The 17,254-nt window shown below is 39.3% G+C and overlaps 1 protein-coding gene across 1 annotated transcript in view; it reads left to right on the top strand.

Moving 5' to 3' along the window:
- The window catches only part of PRKG2 (protein kinase cGMP-dependent 2), an 86,624-nt gene that overhangs the window by 14,950 nt on the left and 54,420 nt on the right, over window positions 1-17,254 (top strand). Inside the window, exon 3 of the mRNA XM_081140586.1 lies at window positions 15,111-15,277. Within this exon, the coding sequence (XP_080996712.1) occupies window positions 15,111-15,277 (167 nt within the window). The remainder of the gene's footprint in view (window positions 1-15,110; window positions 15,278-17,254) is intronic.

Genomic DNA, 17,254 nt, shown 5'->3' with positions numbered 1-17,254 from the left:
ACTTTTTAAGATCAGGTTCTAGAGTAAGTCAGTGCTGCCCAGTAGAACTTTGTGCAGTGCTGGAAATGTTCTGTAATCTGTGTTGTCCAGTATGGGATCCAATGGCAAAATGTGGCTGTTGAACACTGGAAATGTGGGTAGGGCTACTGAGGAATTGAATTTTTAACTAATTTTAAAATTAAATAGCCACATGTGTCTAATAGCTAATGTATTAAATACTGCAGTTCTACATTATATGTTTTTGACCATAACCACTATCCCCTGAGATGAGACTATGACCTAGTGAAGTTTGGGAAACCTTTATAGACAAAATAAGACCCATGTTCAGTTTAAGACAAAGCCACAGAAAACGAGTGTGTGCCTGTCAGACTGAAGGGACACAATGTGGAATCACTCTTAGCTGTGTTAAAGCTGCGGTGTATGGGAGCATTTGTAGTGCTCTGGCTCTGTGCCCGCTGACCATGTTAGATCTTCAGAAGTGTACAACTATGTGGGCATGTGGCCCGTTTCTGTTACAGGCACTCAGCCTTCCGAAGTATCATAAATCACGATGAGTCAGAGCACTACAGCTTATCAATCTGATCTCTGATTGAAATTTATTGTGTTGAACATCAGGAGACTTTAGAGCTAGAAGAACCATAGAGATTGTTTTATGCTTCCCCACTTACTGGAGAAGTCAGGAAACAGGTGCAGGAGGGTTGGAGAGCTAAGAGTAGCATCCAAGATTCTTGACTTTGAAACCAGTTCTTTCCTTCTACAATCCTAAGCTTCCTAGACTTCACACAAAGATCTAAGACCGCAAGCCAGGCCAGTTTGGGCACCAGTCTGCTTTATTTGGACGTGCTCTGTTGATTGTAGGAAGAATGGTGATGCTTCCTGGCTTCTTCCAAGCACCTTTGAGCAGAGCTCACCCACTACATCAATGTTCACTGAGTGCTGGGTCCTCAAAGCTCAGACCTGTGTGAAAAGCACACAGAGAATGGGCTTGATCGATCTCATAGCACAGACTGTGATGTATATGGAGGGGCACAAACGGCTTCCCGAATGAGCACATGCTTTTCAAGGCCGAGAACTGACTATCAGTGGCAAAGAAAGCTCAGATGGCATTTCTGTTCATGTCTGACTCTGCCTTGAGCACCAAGACAATCATGCATCCAGAGGTCAGCCGTTCTACTGAAATGACATTTTCTGTTTATGTAGACATCATTTAGCAAATATCACCACCAGCAGAGCAAAATTACGAGCTTATGTGTACTGTCTGGTGGAACACAGGCAAATTAGTCAGAGACATCTGGCAAGCTGCTGGTCTGTCTTTCCCTTAGAACTGAGAATGCTTGAACTAGCATTTGAAACTATTCTTTTGAAAAGGAAAGATAAACGAAGAGTTGCCATCTGACTTCAGGTGTTGACTCTGTTTTAGGAAGGGCAAGTAGTGTCCTTTCTCACTCCCACCCCAGGAGCAGAATAGGTAAAAGCAGAAAATGCTAGAGAGTCATCTTTTTAAATAAGAAACGTAAAGAGAAAGTAGAAGAGTGTGTTTGTTATTATTTGTGCTTCCTTTCTAAGGCAGTGCTGAGCATTTGAATGCGCATTATAGAAATTGCGCCCCTTTAGAGAACAGGAGGGTTTCTATGGGGTAATAAGAGTAGTAATAACAACATTTGTCTATCACTAATTCTGCGCCAGGCACCACTCTGAGTGCTTCACAGATATTGGATCATATCATCCTCACAACAAACCTATAAGATAGATATTATTATCAACCCCACTTTATATGTGAGAAGCTAAGCCATGCAGAATTAAATAACTTGCCTAAGGTGATACTTTTATATTTTGATATTTTTAATATTGGAACCAGACTTCAAAGCCTGCTATGCAGAGTTCTGTTCTAACAGCTCCTATAACACTTCTCCAAGATGAAAATGAGAGAGCTCTTCACATTTTAGCTGGGAAAGCCTTGGAAAAAATTAAATATATAGTTAGAAATAGATGCTTTTCTAATGTTAGGTTTTTTTTGTGTTGTTGTGGTTTTTTTTTGGTATGATTACAAACATCTCCCTGCTATTGTTGTTTCTCCCTGAAAATTAGACTTCCAGGAAGTGCTGCCCTGATGTCAGTTGGCAATAGGGAACATTTTGCTGAGGATGGGAGGGAAAGAAACTTTGTTTTTCTTCCATCAAATGGTGACTTAGATGTGCCTGAGAGGTTCTAGGTCTAGCCTTTACATAGATAGGTTAGTAAAGATTTTTAAGAGTATGTATACAGGCAATTATCAGTGGGACAGTTAAAAAATTTGTACATATGCTTATGGATACTATTGCTTTCACTTGGGTCTTCAGCAAAGCAAAATAAATAAACAAATAAATAAAAATGAAGATACACAAGGGAAGGAAGAAAAGCTCAGTTGTGTGGTGAACCGATTGCCAGAAGCTGTGGAGATGCAGCTGGGTGATGTGTCTGGGGCAGTGGTCAGCGTGTTTGAAAGCAGAAGGCCATGTTTCCTAGCAGTCGTGTGCACGCAGACACCCAGGCAGAACGAGCCAGCTCCTGCGGGGTGGGGGGAGACGACCAGGTCCTCGGCTCGCTGCCAGCTGTCTGTGGTTTCCAGCACACCATCTCATGGAGGCTGGGGACTGGCTCATTGTGAGGAGGGTGTCGCTTTTCCCTTGTTCCTAAGGTGAAATGAAAGCTCAGAGACAGTCAGCAGCTTGCTCACAGTTGTGCTCTGGTAGTTTCTTGAACCACGTTTCCATCTGAGTGGGCCAACGTCAAAGTGTGTTCTCTAGCCCAGTGTGCACCCCTCTTCCAGGTGTTGCTGCCAGCGATGTGACCGGCTCCCCCTTTGGAGTTGGGGAGGGGGAAGGGTGGGCAGTGTTGTTAAACTTCAAAAAAAGGGAGAGGTAGAGAGCAAGGAGAAGCTGAAGAATCTGCCTGAAATTAAGTGGCAGCTGCCGTGACATCTGAAGTGAAATAGGTCCCCTCAGACCTTCTGAGCCGCGGCACCCGGTCCCTCTCACTTCCTGCCCTGGCTTGTCTTTATTCTCTCAAGGAGCCAAGGAGCCCTGGGGTCTGCTCATTCTGCACCCTCACCCCAGCCCCTTCTCAGCTTCTCAAATTACCTTCTGCTGGGTTCATAGTCACCCTTTGCTCCTCACTTTACCCTCAAATCTTCCAGCCTGCCAGTTGCTAAGTGTTAGGAAAATGTTTAATTGAGCCCTGGAAAACACTCAGGACTTGAAGGCCTATTGTTGGGAGTAGTCAACAGTCTTCGTGCTCACAAGCATTTCATGCCGTTCTGGACACTGCCCATCTCCCTGCTGGATTCCAGGAAGAGTTCAGTAGAAACAGTGTAGTTGAGAAGACAGTGGCCTTTTTTTCTTCGCTTGTACAATCAGAAGGAAGCATTGTCACAGACCTTTGCCTCCTAGTAAGTGGTGAAGTCAGTGTCCAGGGGAGCCTCCCATTTCTTTCTGGAAGCCTGAGCAGCTCAGCTTCTGTCACCTGACTTTTTCTAGGGTTTAGCATGCAATAAAATTCTCAAGAAGGGGAAAGGATCTGAAGCCAGGAATAAAGAATTTCAGTTTTTAGACTCTGGTAGTACATTCCATGTAAAAGATACATTTCTTGACATTTTTATCCTTTGACTAAAACTGTTTCCTTTCTTTAAAGTCTCCTTTTAAAATAGTTTGTCTCCTTCCCTCCATGCTGATCCCCCCTCCTCCCCCCCCCCCCCCCCCCTTAGAAGTATTTGTTGTAGATTTTTCAGCACAGTCTTGTTTGGCAGTTTCTTTGAGATCGACAACTGGGAATGACCAGAGGATATCTTATATGTAATTCATACTAAAGTGTGAGTGATCAGGAACTCCCAAATTCCTTTTAATCCTTCTAGGAATATTTTTCATGCCAAATTAATTTTAATTGGTAAGTTCCAAGCATCAGTTTTGATGGTCTTTTGGGGGGTTTATTGATCAAGCTCAGGGAATTATGAAGGAAAGAAAGATCTGTAGAACTTCCAGTTCCTTCTCTCCAGGTGAGGTGAGAAAAAAGAAGGTAAAAATGAGCAGAACAAGATACTACTTGAAATTTGTTAGAAATAGATATTCAGAAAAACCTAGGTGTATTAGTTTTCTATTGCTGCATAACAAGTTACTACAAACTTAGAAGCTAAAAACAATATATGTTTGTTATCTCAGCATATCTGTGGGTCCAGAGCCTAATCATGGTATTTAGGTCACCTGCTTAAGGTTTCACAAGACTGCAGTCAAGGTGTCAACTAACTGTGTTCCTTTCTAGAGTTTTCTAGTTGAAAAGGTTCTTCACTAAGCTCACATGATTGCTTGGCAGTATTCAGTTCCTTATGGTTGTAGGACTAAGGTCCCCTGTCAGCGGGGGCTACTCTTGGCTTCTAGATGCTGTTTAGTTTCTACTGTATGCCCCTCTTGCAGGCCTCTCACAATATGGCACTTACTTCTACAAGGCCAGCTAGAGGAATCTCTTTACAGTTGGCTAAGATGAAACCTTATGTTGCATACACGGAGTGAGCCTCCCATCACCATTTCCATATTCTGTTGGTGAGGAGCAAGTCACAGTTTCCATCCCTACTCAAGGGAAGGGGATGATGCAAGGGCATGGCACCAGAGGGGTAGAGAGCATGGGGCTATCTTAGAATTCTGTACACAGTGCCCTTTGGTTCTCTAATGTGAGATTCCTGGCTAAAAATCTTGGCTATGCTGGGTATGTAAAGCCATACACAAAAAGTCCAGAGTCTTGAACATACATGTTTATAGCACCATCATTCACAATAACCAAAAGGTGAAACAACTCTAAAGTCCATCAATGAATGAATGGATGAACAAAATGCAGCATATACATACACTAAGATCTTATTTAGTCCTAAAAAGGAAGGACGTGTCTTCCTTTTTCATGCTTCAAAATTAATGAACCTTGAAGACATTATGCTAAGTGAAATAAGCCAGACTCAAAAAGACAAATATTGTATTTTTCCACTTATACGAGGTAACTAGAGCAGTCAAATATATAAGCATATGAAGTAGAATGGAGGTTTCTGGGGGCTGGGAGAAGGCAGAAGCAGGGAGTTACCATTTAATAGGTACAGACTTTTAGTTTGGGAAGATGTAAAAGTTCTGGAGATGGATGGTGACAATAGTTGCAAAATAATAAGAATATATTTAATGCCACTGAACTGAGCACTTAAAAATGATTAAAATTGTATACTTTGTGGTGTGTATATTTTACCACAATTAAAATAAAAGTGAGAGTGCCGAGGCTGACTGGACAGCATACCCCCAGGTGCTAAACTATGTTTCAGGTTCCATGCAGGACGCTGGGGGGAGGGAGAGGACAGTACTCATTTTCTCTTTTCTGTATTTATTAGTTCTCTTGAAAGGAGAATAAGATATGGCTAAGTCTTGTGACAAACAAACATTAATTGATTATTGTTAATCAGTTATTGCTAATTACTTAATAGTAGTTGATTTCCTGATGAATAGTGCTGTGGGAACAGAGGGAAAGGCCAGCTTCAAGCTCCCTTGCATTTTCTTGTTATAGCTGTAATTCCTAACCTTCAGTGCACACTATAGTCATCTGATGAGTATTAAAAAAAATACTGATTTTTGGGCCCAGCCCCCCAGGGAGTCTGATTAAATTGGTTTGAGGTCAGGACCCTGGGCATCAGGATGTATAAAAGCTCCCTTAACCAGTCTAATATGCAGCAGTGATTAAAAAGCATTTTGTTATAGGAATGGGCTTCCCTGCAGTTGAATCCAGAAATATCCAGTTTGATGATCTGAGAGCAATACTCCTTACAGACATTTAAGGAAACTATTTACCATTTCTACCTAATTACCATGCAGAATAATGAAGATTATGCATGTCATTGAGTGTGTCAGATTGACTTCCTGGTACGTTTTGGTTGTTTTCAACATTTCATTATTAAACTCTGTTCTTCGATGCTCGTGGGAATAGGATCATCTGCATACATTTGTGAAAGGAGGAGAGAAATGTTTGTTGTGAGCATGAAGTAACGTAAACATGATTAAATTACAACTGTACTTAATTAATGGGCTAAAGGGTAAGAGAGTTGACAGGAGAATGTCATGCTCATTTTCTGATTACCCAGGGAATGACCTTATCTTTCTCATGCTAGTTTCTCAAATTATAAACCTGTGCATTCATTAGTTGTTTTTTCTTGTTGGTTTATCACTCAACACATTTTTGGGAGAAGGAAACAGATGCTTATCCTGCTTGTTATCTGTGCCTTGTTTCCTAGGTGACTGATGTTTCCACCTCCACTCTTGCCTCTGTACCCATGATTTTAAACTAGGAGAAAGAATTTGCACGGCCTTTAGCATGGATATTGTTGAGTTCCTACTACATGCCAGGTGCAATTCTGGATTTTTGGTAATAAGAGAAGAAGAAAGCATAGTCACACTCATGAAGATCACAGTTTCTTTAGGGAAATTAAAATTTATTGCAGTCTTGTGTGATGAATATTCTAAGGTGTACAAAGGAAGGAGGGAGCATCCTTTGTTTAATGGGATCAAGGAAACATCCAAAGAAGAGAGAGATGACCTTGAACTGAGTTTTGAAGGAGGAATGGATGCCAAGGAGACAAAGTGGCCTGGCACAGTTGTGGGCCTGGGGTGCCCTGGGCATTGAGGGGGGCTGGCCTGGCAAAGGGGATGGACTGTCAGGAGTTTTCCCGACACTGAAGGAGTCTCCCTAAATAAGGGCAGGTGTCAAGTAGAGTTTTTATAGCTGTTCTAACTGGAAGGTTTTTAAGTTGCTGGTAAGTTGCTGACCTATAACAGGAATAGCCGTCCCTTATGTAACATATTTTACATGCCAGGCGCTGTTCTTAGTGCTTTATGTTGTTAACTAATCTAATTCTCATAGAAATTCAGTGACTCATAGACTGTGTTATTGGCATTTTACAGCTGAGAAAACTCAAGATTAAGTGGCTTGCCTAGGGTTCCACTGCTAGTAATGGCAGAATTAGGAATCAGACCCTAGCAGTCCAACTCCAGATCTTTTGCCTTTGACAAATGCGCTTTGCAATATGATTTCGGTGGGTATATATAATAAAGCTGTGAAGGCAACGCAACAGGTTAAGTTGCCTCGCCTCTGCTCACAAGAACTCCCTGATAGATAAGAGGTGTTGGCCCTTGCTTTGCACTAAGCCTTATGCAAAGAAGTCTGCATGCCATTTGCTATGACCCAACAAAAACAAATAACGAGAGCACAGGCCTGTGATGCACTGGACCTGAGGAGGAAGATTGAGGGACCAGCATAACATGAACTTTCAGTGGACTTTGACAAATTAAACTTCCTGAAGCAATTTAGAGGACAAGAATTTATTACTTCAAAGAATGTTGATTACGTACATTGGAGGTATAAAAGGATTACAAAAGAATTACCGATGCTGCCAGGAATGGGCATGCATTCGAGATCCAGTCCTATTGGAGGAACTTTGAACTGAGCAGAGGGGATTGATAGTGCCTCTTTGTTTCCCCATAGTTTCAGAACTTTTCCCAGCCCACAAAAAACTATTCCCGTCACTACCATTTATTCATCATTTACTGGCACCTTACCTTAGTTAATGTGCATAATATTTATATGCTCTATTTACAGAGGAGAAATCTGAGATTCAGAAAGGTTAAGTAACTTGACCAATGTCACACAGCTAAGAAGTGTGGGAGAGCTGGGCTCTTAACCTACGATTTTCTGACTCCAAAGCCATACGCATATTTTATTTTTTTAAGTGAAATTTTTATTGATGTACACAAATCATAGAGTGGACATGCCCATGGAACCACCAAACAGATCAGGAAATAGAACATTGCCAGCACCTCAGAAGCCCCTTCCGCTCCCTTCCAATTCCTACCCGTTATCTTCCTCAAGGGGAGCCACCATCTGCACCAGTATTTTCATAGGTTATTTTTTTGCCTATTTTTGAACTTTATTTTAATGGAATTAGAAAGTATGTACTCTACAGAGTTTGGCTTCCTTTGTTTTTATAGTGGGATTCACTTACTTTATTGCACATAGCAGTGGTTCATTAATGTTCAGTATACCTAGTGTATATACCTAAGGTGGAATTCCTGGGTAGTACACTTTATCTAAGTTCACATTTAATATAAATTGCCAGCCCAGCCGGGCGTGGCTCAGCGGTTGAGCATCGACCTAGGATCCAGGCGATCAGGGTTCGATTCCCGGTCTGGGCACATGCCCGGGTTGTGGGCTGCAGCCCATCAATGACTCACTCATCATTGATGTTTCTATCTCTCTCTCTCCCTCTCCCTTCTTCTCTCTGAAATCAATAAAGATATATTTAAAATATATATATAAAAATTGCCAAATACTTTTTCAAAATGGTCAAACAAATATATACTTTCACTGGCAATGTATGAGTATTAAGTTACTCTACATTGTTACTGGCATTTGGCATTGTTGGTCTTTCTCATTCTAGCCATTTTGGTGGCTATGTTGTGGTATCTCATTGTGGTTTTGGTTTGCTTTTCCTTGATAATTAACAAGGGTGAGAACTTTTAAAAGTATGTATTTTTCACTGATGTTTGCTTTTCCCAATGTATATGTATGTTTGTGTGGGTTTCTGAACTTTCTATTCAGTTCCAAAGGTCTTTTCGTCCATCCTTGAGAGTATATGCTCTTATTTTGATTAATAATAATTTTTGATATCTACTACGTTAAGTCTTCCAATTTTGTTACTGTTTTTCAAATTGTGATAACTATTCTTATGACTGTAAGAATTTCAGACTCAGCTTGTCAATTTTTATAAAAACTTTTAAAAAGATGTTGATTGGAATTTCATTGAACCTGATGGATTTTAATAGATTGACATCATTAAAAAATTTAGTCTTCTCATCCACAACTGTGACATATACTTTCATCTAGTTAGATTTTCTTTCACTTTTTTTAATATTTTATACTTTTCTGTGTAGAGATCTTACACATTTTTGTTAATATCATCTTATATAATTGATGTGTTTAGTACTTTAAAAATGCCATTTTAAAAATTTCATTTTTAATTATTTGATGCCGAGATATAGAAACACAATTGAATTTGCTTATTGACCTTGTATTTACTGAGATTGCTAAAATCGCTTATCAATTTTGACAGCTTTACCTGTACATTCTTTCGAATTTTTCATTTTCACAACCATATCTTTCAGAAAGAATGGAAGGTTCACTTCTCCTTTTCCTTTGTTTGTGTCTTTGGTTGTTTTCTCTCCCCACCTTACTGAATTTGCTCAGAGTTCTGATTCAGGGTCAAATTGTACCCTTCTATTTCTGATATCTGAAGGAAAGCTTTAAATATTTCACATGTGATATGATACTTTCTGTTTCTGCTTTATACATTTAAGGAAATTCCCATCTAGTCCTAAGTTGCTAAGGGAATTTTTAAAATTTTAAAATTATATACAGGTGTTTAATTCTATCAAATACTTTTTCTCCAATAAGATTTGCTATAGTTTTTCTTCTTTATTCTTTCCATATGTTTAATTACATTAATTGTGTTCCAGACTCATCTTGAACACTTATTTTACATACTTATTTGTTCGTATGATTTGTTTTTTACTTTTGCTCCTATCTTTATTAGGGATATTAGCCTTTAATTTTTTTCATGTAATATGGGTTCGTTATCAGGCTATTCTGGCACTGTAAAATAAACTAGGAAGTTTTTTTTCTTTTTTTGTGTGGAAAAGATTGCTTAAGATTAATAATTTTTTTATTAAGGTACTTTGTTAGCACTTTATTATTATTATTATTATTATTTTAATTTATCTTTATTGTTGAAAGTATTACAGGTGTCCCATTTTTCCCAACTGACCCCTTCCACCTCACTCCCACCCCCTACTCAGACCTTCACCCCGTTATTGACTGTGTCCATGGGTTATGCATACATGCATATAACTTCTTTGGTTAATCACTTCCCACCCTCCACCCCCCCTTCCCTCCTTCCTCTGAAATATGATCGTCTGTTACATGCGTCATTGTCCCTGGATCTATTTAGTTTGTCAGATTCTTTTGTTCATTAGCTTCTTCTTAAAGAAAACCCTTCAACATTTCCTGTCGTGCTGATCTGGTGGTGATGAACTCCTTTAGCTTTTTCTTATCTGTGAAGCTCCTTATCTGACCTTCAGTTCTAAATGATAGCTTTGCTGGGTAGAGCAATCTTGGTTGTAGTTCCTTGTTTTTCATCACTTTGAATATTTCTTGCCACTCCCTTCTGGCCTGCAAGGTTTCTGTTGAGAAATCAGCTGACAGTTGTATGGGTGCTCCCTTGTAGGTAACTAATTGCTTTTCTCTTGCTGCTTTTAAGATTCTCTCTTTGTCTTTAACCTTTGGCATTTTAATTATGATGTGTCTTGCTGTGGGCCTCTTTGAGTTTCTCTTATTTGGGACCCTCTGTGCTTCCTGGACTTGTAAGTCTATTTCTTTCCCCAGGTAGGGGAAGTTTTTCTGTCATTTTTTCAAACAGGTTTTCAATTTCTTGCCGTCTTTCCTCTCCTTCTGGCACCCCAATAATACGAATGTTGGGCCACGGGAAGCTGTCCCAGAGGCTCCTTATACTATCTTCATATTTCTGGATTATTTTTCCTTTTGCTCTTCTGGTTGGGTGTTTTTTGTTTCCTCATGTTCTAAATTGCTGATTTAATTCTTAGCGTCTTCTACTCTACTGTTGATTCCCTGTAACTTATTTTTAATTTCAGTTCATGTAGCCTTCATTTCAAATTGGTACTTTATTATGTCATCCATTTTTTCAATTGTTTTCATCATATTCTTACTAATATGCTTGAGCATCCTTATAAACAAGATTGTGAACTCTGTATCTGTTAGCTTGCTTGGATCTATTTCATTTAGTTCCTCTTCCAGAGATTTCTTCTATTCTTTCCTTTGTGATATGTTTCTTTGCCTCTGCATTTTGTCTGCTTGCTGGTGTTTGTTTCTATGTATTAGATAGAGCTGCTATGTCTCCTGGAATTTGTAGAGTGGCTTTGTGTAGTAGGTGTCCTGTAGGGTCCAGTGGCTCAGCCTCCCCAGTCACCTGAGCTGGGCCTTCTAGGTGCTCCCCTGTGTGGGCTTTGTGCACTGTCCTGTTGTAGTTGAGCCTTGGTTGCTGTTGGCATCACTGGGAGGAATTGACCCCCAGGCCAATCAGCTGTGAGGACCAGCTGCAACTACAGCCAGAGAGCTGCTGTGCTGGAGACACCCCTATGGAGCAGGATTTACTTCAGTGGGGCTTTGGTGTTCACCAAGGGCGCCCCTTGAGTGTGTCACTCGTGGATGTGGTAGGGTTGTAACCCAGCGTGGTCGAGTCTGACCACCAGGTGCACTGTCTCTGGGGCCTCCCGGGAGGTGCAAAGTCAGCCTGTGCCAGTGCCTTGCCCAGGGCCACCCAGCATGAGCTACACAGCAAACCGTAGTTGGCTGCTCCTTGTGCTGGGCTTGGAGGTGTCCAGGAGAGGCCAAGCTATGAGCCAATGCAGCTGCCGCTAGTGCCAGGCCTGGGGCCGCTTATCAAGCCGCGTGGGGCAGCTGCTGCTTGTTTGAGAGATTTTAGGAAAGTCCTAAGCATGGGGCTCGAGAGGCCCCTTGCACAGAAAAGCCCCTGGAAATGGCCTGGATGAGCTGCAGGTGGGGGGGGCGGGGCCTCCGGGAATCACGGGGCGGGGCCAAAGGTGGGAGTCAGGTGCTGGCGACTCAAACATGGCGCCTGCCTGCCGGCTGTGTGCGGGGAGGACTCGCCACAGGAGCCATGGCCTCCGCCAGCCCTTCTGCCCGGAGGAAGCCGCCCTCCGCCTCTCGCCCGGATCTCAGGCAGGTTAGTTCCCCCCGAGTGTCCCGGGTCCTTTCAGGCTGCTGCCCGGCGCTGGGCTCAGAGGGAGCGTCCGAGTGAGTCCGTGCGGGGCCCTTTAGAGGAGCTGCTGGGGCTCCCGCAGCCTCCGCGACCCTCAGGGACAGTCCCCGCTGGTTTCACAGTCCAGAGTTGTGGGAACATCTCATCCCGGCCTGGAGCCCTGGGCTGGGGGCCTGCTGTGGGGCTGGGACCCCTCCCTCCTCTGGGAACCCCCACCGCCAAGATTCCCTCCCGGGTTTACCCCGGGGCACCGGGTGTGGGCCCTCGGCTGTGTCTCCCGGATCCAGCCCCGACCTGCCCTCGTCTCCGCCCCTCCTCCCGCTCTCGGTGCTGCTTCAGCTCCCTGGTTGTGGGGCTTCTGTTCAGCCGGATCTCAGGAGGCTCTGAGCGATGGTGGTTCTGGATTTTAGTTGTGATTTTGATGTGATTGCCGAGGCGGCGGGTGCAGCTGTTACCTACGCCGCCAGCTTGTTTCCTCCAATAAGTTTTGTTAAATGTCTGGAAAACTTAATGGTAATGTCACATGGGTCTAGAATTTTCTTTGTGGGATAATTTTTATTTAATTTTTTTATTGCTAATCAGATTTTCTTTTTCTTCCTATAACAGATTTGGTGTGCTTTATTTTTCTGGGAATTATTCATTTAATCTAAATTTTCAAAATATTTATTCATACTATCCACTCATTTTTTTTCATATCTGTAATGTATAGTGATGTCTCTTTTCTCATTTCTCATTTCTTTTCTCATCTCATATTGCTAATTATTCTATCTATCTCTATCTCTATTCCTCTCTCTCTCTCTCTCTCTCTCTAATCTTTTCCTAATGTGCAGTAAAGTTATCAGTTCTGTTAGTTTTTTCAAGTAAACTATTTTGGGCTGTGTTGATTCTCTTCATTGTACTTTTTTTCTTTTCTAGCTCTCTATGATGGACACTTAAGTCATTCATATTTTATATTTCTCTTTTGTAATATATCTCTTTAATACTGTAAGTTTCCCTGTTAGCATTGATTTAACTGCATCCCACAATTTTTGATATGTTATATTTTTATTATTTATTTCAAAATGGTATCTGACTTCCTTCATGAAGATCTTTAATCAGTGGGCTGTGGAGAAATGAAATGCTCAATTTTTAAATATTTAAAGATATTTTGATCATTTTTGTTACTGATTTCTAGCTTAATTTCACACAAAGAATATACTCTGTATTATTCAGTCCTGTGAAATTCATTGAGATCTGCTTTATGGTCTTCCATATGTTCACTTTTCATGATGGTTCCATGTACACTTGAAAAGAATATGTATTCTGAATTTGTTGAATACAGTCTTTAAAAATATCAATCAGGTCAAAAGATTCAATTTTCATAATCAAGTTTTCAGGTCTTCTATTTTCTACCTAATTTTTGTTTGCTTATTCTATTACTTAGAGAGATATACTAAAATCTCCCAAAGTGAGTGTAGATTTATCTATTTCTCTTTTAATTTGTTCATTTTGGGGTCAATTTTATACTATCTAATTGGGTACATGCTCATTTTACAGTGTTTATATCTTCCTGATGATATCAGTATAAATATTTCTCTTTATTTGTGGAACTGTGTTTTTCATTAAAGCCTACTTTCCTATATCTAGGAAAATTTCCTTTATAATTGGTGTTTACATATTACGTTTTTCCTCATTTTTGCTTTGAACCTTTCCATATTCCTATCTTTGAAGCATACCTCTTATAAGCGATGAACATTTGATATTTCCTTTTTTATATATTTTTATTACTCTGACAATCTTATTTTTTAATTGGGGTATTTAGTATGTTTTTCTTAATGTAAATACAAAATATTTGGGTTTAACTCTAACATCTTATTATTTGTTTCTTATTTGTTCCCCTTCTTTGGTTTCTTTTTCTTTACTTTCTTGGAATAATTAATATTATTTTATTATTCCACTTCCTCTTCTTTGTATTTGATTATCAGTAACTTAACTCTGATGGGACTAGATATGGTTTTCTTTGTATATATTTTGTTTGGAGTTTGTTGTACATATTGTCTGTGGCTTGAAGTATTTTCATTGATTTAAGAAAGTTCTTGAATATGACACCTTCATATATTGTACCAGGAAAATTCCCATATTTAGGGGGCTCACATTACACATATGTTCATGTATGTCTTCTATGTTCTATTTTGGTTGCCGTTGCTTCGTTTTCCATCCCAGATTCTCTCCAGTCTTCTATCTAGATATATTCTACTTGCTTATATTTAGTTTCTAATCTTCAGCCATGTCTTACCAGATTTTTAAGCCCATCTACTGAATGGCAAGCTTCAGATGTTATGTGTTTCAATTCTAGAATGTCTATTTGATTTTTAAGGAATATTTGTGCTCTCTGCTGACATTCTCCATTTTCTCCTTGATTTCCTTAAAATATAATTAAGTTATATTAACAACTGTGTTGGATATCTACAATATTTTGACCTACTGTGGGTCTGTTTCTATTGTCTTTTTTTCCTCTTGTTCATTTGATCTTTTCTTCTGGTGTGCCTGATAATTGTGATGTCATGCCAGATACTCTTATAGAAAAACTAGAGAAAATTTGAGTCTTATGTTTTGTGAATACCCCACAGAAAAGATTTGCCTTTGCTTGTGGCAGGCAGTTAGGCTAGAGGCAAATCATTTTACTCAAGACAGGGATTTGTTGTTTCAGAGTTAGTTTTCAGTCTTTTTGAGAACTAGCCTGTTTTTGGCAAGTCTTTACTTTTAGTTTGCCTGCAGCCCTTTATGCTTCCCCTGAGATCCTGGGTGTTTACCAGGATCCCTCTATCATGGTGTATCTTGAACACTAACTTTTGTTTTCCCAACCTTTTGGCCTTTAAATACACCTTCTATCTACTAACCAGATTTGCTTTCCATCCAAAAGTCATGTGTCCATTAGTAGTGCATCTAGGGATCTTGAGAGATGCTACATTTGTGATGAAGACAATTAGGAGTGATAATAAACTTGGTGTAATAATGATTACCAGAAAAATATTCAAAAATATTTTCAAAGATTTTACATGTAAAGAATAGTAGTTATAAGTGTTGGTGGGGCTAGAAAACAAATTTGTCTTGCTGGAAAAGTTGTAAGTACATAGGTAGTTATCTCAGGATTCAAAATGAAATGAATCTAAATAGCCACACACTGTTTTCATTCATTGTAACTAACATCTCTTTTCTATTACACCAGTGAGAAGAAGCTCATTACAGATGCTCTTAATAAAAATCAGTTTTTGAAGAGACTGGATCCTCAGCAGATCAAAGACATGGTGGAATGCATGTATGGAAGAAACTACCAGCAAGGGAGTTACATTATTAAGCAAGGAGAACCAGGAAACCACATATTTGTGCTGGCAGGTGGGTTTCACAGATTTTTCCAGTTATTATATAACAAATATTTTGCCTATTGTTTTATGATTTTTGCAAACATTTATGAAAATGCAAAAACAGTTTGCTGTGTTTGCAGAAAATGTAACAGATTGAGCTCATGAAATAGTAACATTGTTGATCTAATAATGATAATGATGATACTTAATATTTACTGAATGTTTTCTATGACAAGCATCCTATTGAGCACTTAATAGAGAAATCTCATTCATCTTCTCATCAGCTCTGTTAGGCAAGTGCTGTATGTCCATGTTACTAATGTGGACTCTGTCACAGAGAGCTCACATAACTTATCCAAGGCTACACACTTCCTAAGTGGTGGAGGTAAGATGCAAACTTAGGTTATCTGCCTCAAGTCCGTACTTTTAATCACAGTGTCATGCAACAACCACAGAAAGCTGTTTCCATTAGAAATACTGCTGCTTATGTTGACATTTTTAGGTGGTTGTACCAGGAAAAAGAAAACAACTATTTCTTTTGGTTTTGTAAAATATTTTGGTTTTATACCAATGATTTTAAAAGATAATTTTGGTACATTGAGCCAAAAAATCAAATGGAATGCCTTAATATTAAAACTGGTGTTTTTAGAGCCACTTAAATAGTTTCCTTCATATATGATTGCTTGAACATGCTTACATGCTGGGAAGATTATGATGGTTAGATAGGCAAAGGATCTATTTCTCAAATGCATATTAAATGCATAAGTCTTATAGTGGTATACAAGGACTTTTTTTTTAGATATAGAAGCAAGAAATTATCTAAATAGGGTTATGGCTGAATGCCCTGTTAAATTCTGAATTGCCCCAACTTTTTGAGTTTTAGGGGGAAAAGTTAAATTGGCTTCCCCAGATGGAATGGTAACCTAAGATGTGCTGTGAGCTTCTATTTTGCATTATAGTTCATGGCAGTCTAAGCAATGCTTTAAAATTTTCTTTATTTTAAAATTACTTTTTTTATAGCCTCACTTACACTTATACAAACATAATATGAGGTTATACAAACATAATACCAGCACATTTACATATATCTCTTAAACAACAAAAAATACCACAATAAATGTATAGGCTGAATATTAGCTAAAATACAGACCAATAAAGTTTAAGTTGACATTAATGTGATGGGTGATGTTTAGTTTTCACTAAGCACTTTTTACAGTTAGTCTCTGAATTTGGCATGTCCAGGAACAAGTGCTAATCCAATGATCTTGCCACTCCTTCAGTGATGCTTTTATAATTCTTGTTTACTTGGAGTCTTAAGCGTGTGGCAGAAGTTGCCTATCCAAACAAATTAACAAACATATATTATTCTATTTATAGTATGTAAAAAATTGTTTCCATATACTTTGATGCTTTAAACAACTCAGTCTCATAATTATTGGTTTATTATTTGCCGTCTACATCTTTGTAGAAACCCTTAAAAGTGTACGGTTATTCCAAGTAATTATTTTATCCAAGAAGTGAATGATTGTCTTAATTTATGCAGCCTTCAAGTTTTGGGGGACAGGTGATCCAGAGCAATATTTCCCTCTTTTGACTTTTTTCTTGGTCATTTTACTTCTACTTTAGCAATGCTAAAACATCACGGCAAGAGAAGATAGGTCATTAAGCCAACAAATATTTATGCGACCTGCTTGAAAAGGGTGAGAAGCTCATGTCAGCCCATTGTGTTCCTTGCCAGTAACTCTGATGAAAGGCTTGGGGAGAGAGGAGTTTGAACAGAAGGCAGCATCAATCCAGCCATTCAAGTCAGGGCTATAGCACACATGGAGATGAAAGTGGGACAGTTTCTTATTTGAATTAATTATGTATTATCTAAAGACTGAATTGCCTGATTCAATTGATTGAGCAAATTAATTTGCTAATTAAAAATCTGCCCTTTATAAGATATAGCATGAATAGCAAATAGTGTATTATGTTTAGCTAAATGTTTGATAGTCCATATATCTTC

This window comes from Miniopterus schreibersii, assembly GCF_964146895.1.
Source record: "Miniopterus schreibersii genome assembly, chromosome: 1".
NCBI classification, from domain to species: Eukaryota; Metazoa; Chordata; class Mammalia; order Chiroptera; family Miniopteridae; genus Miniopterus; species Miniopterus schreibersii.
Note: the sequence above shows the minus strand (reverse complement) of the source record. Positions and strands in the feature narration are given on the sequence as shown.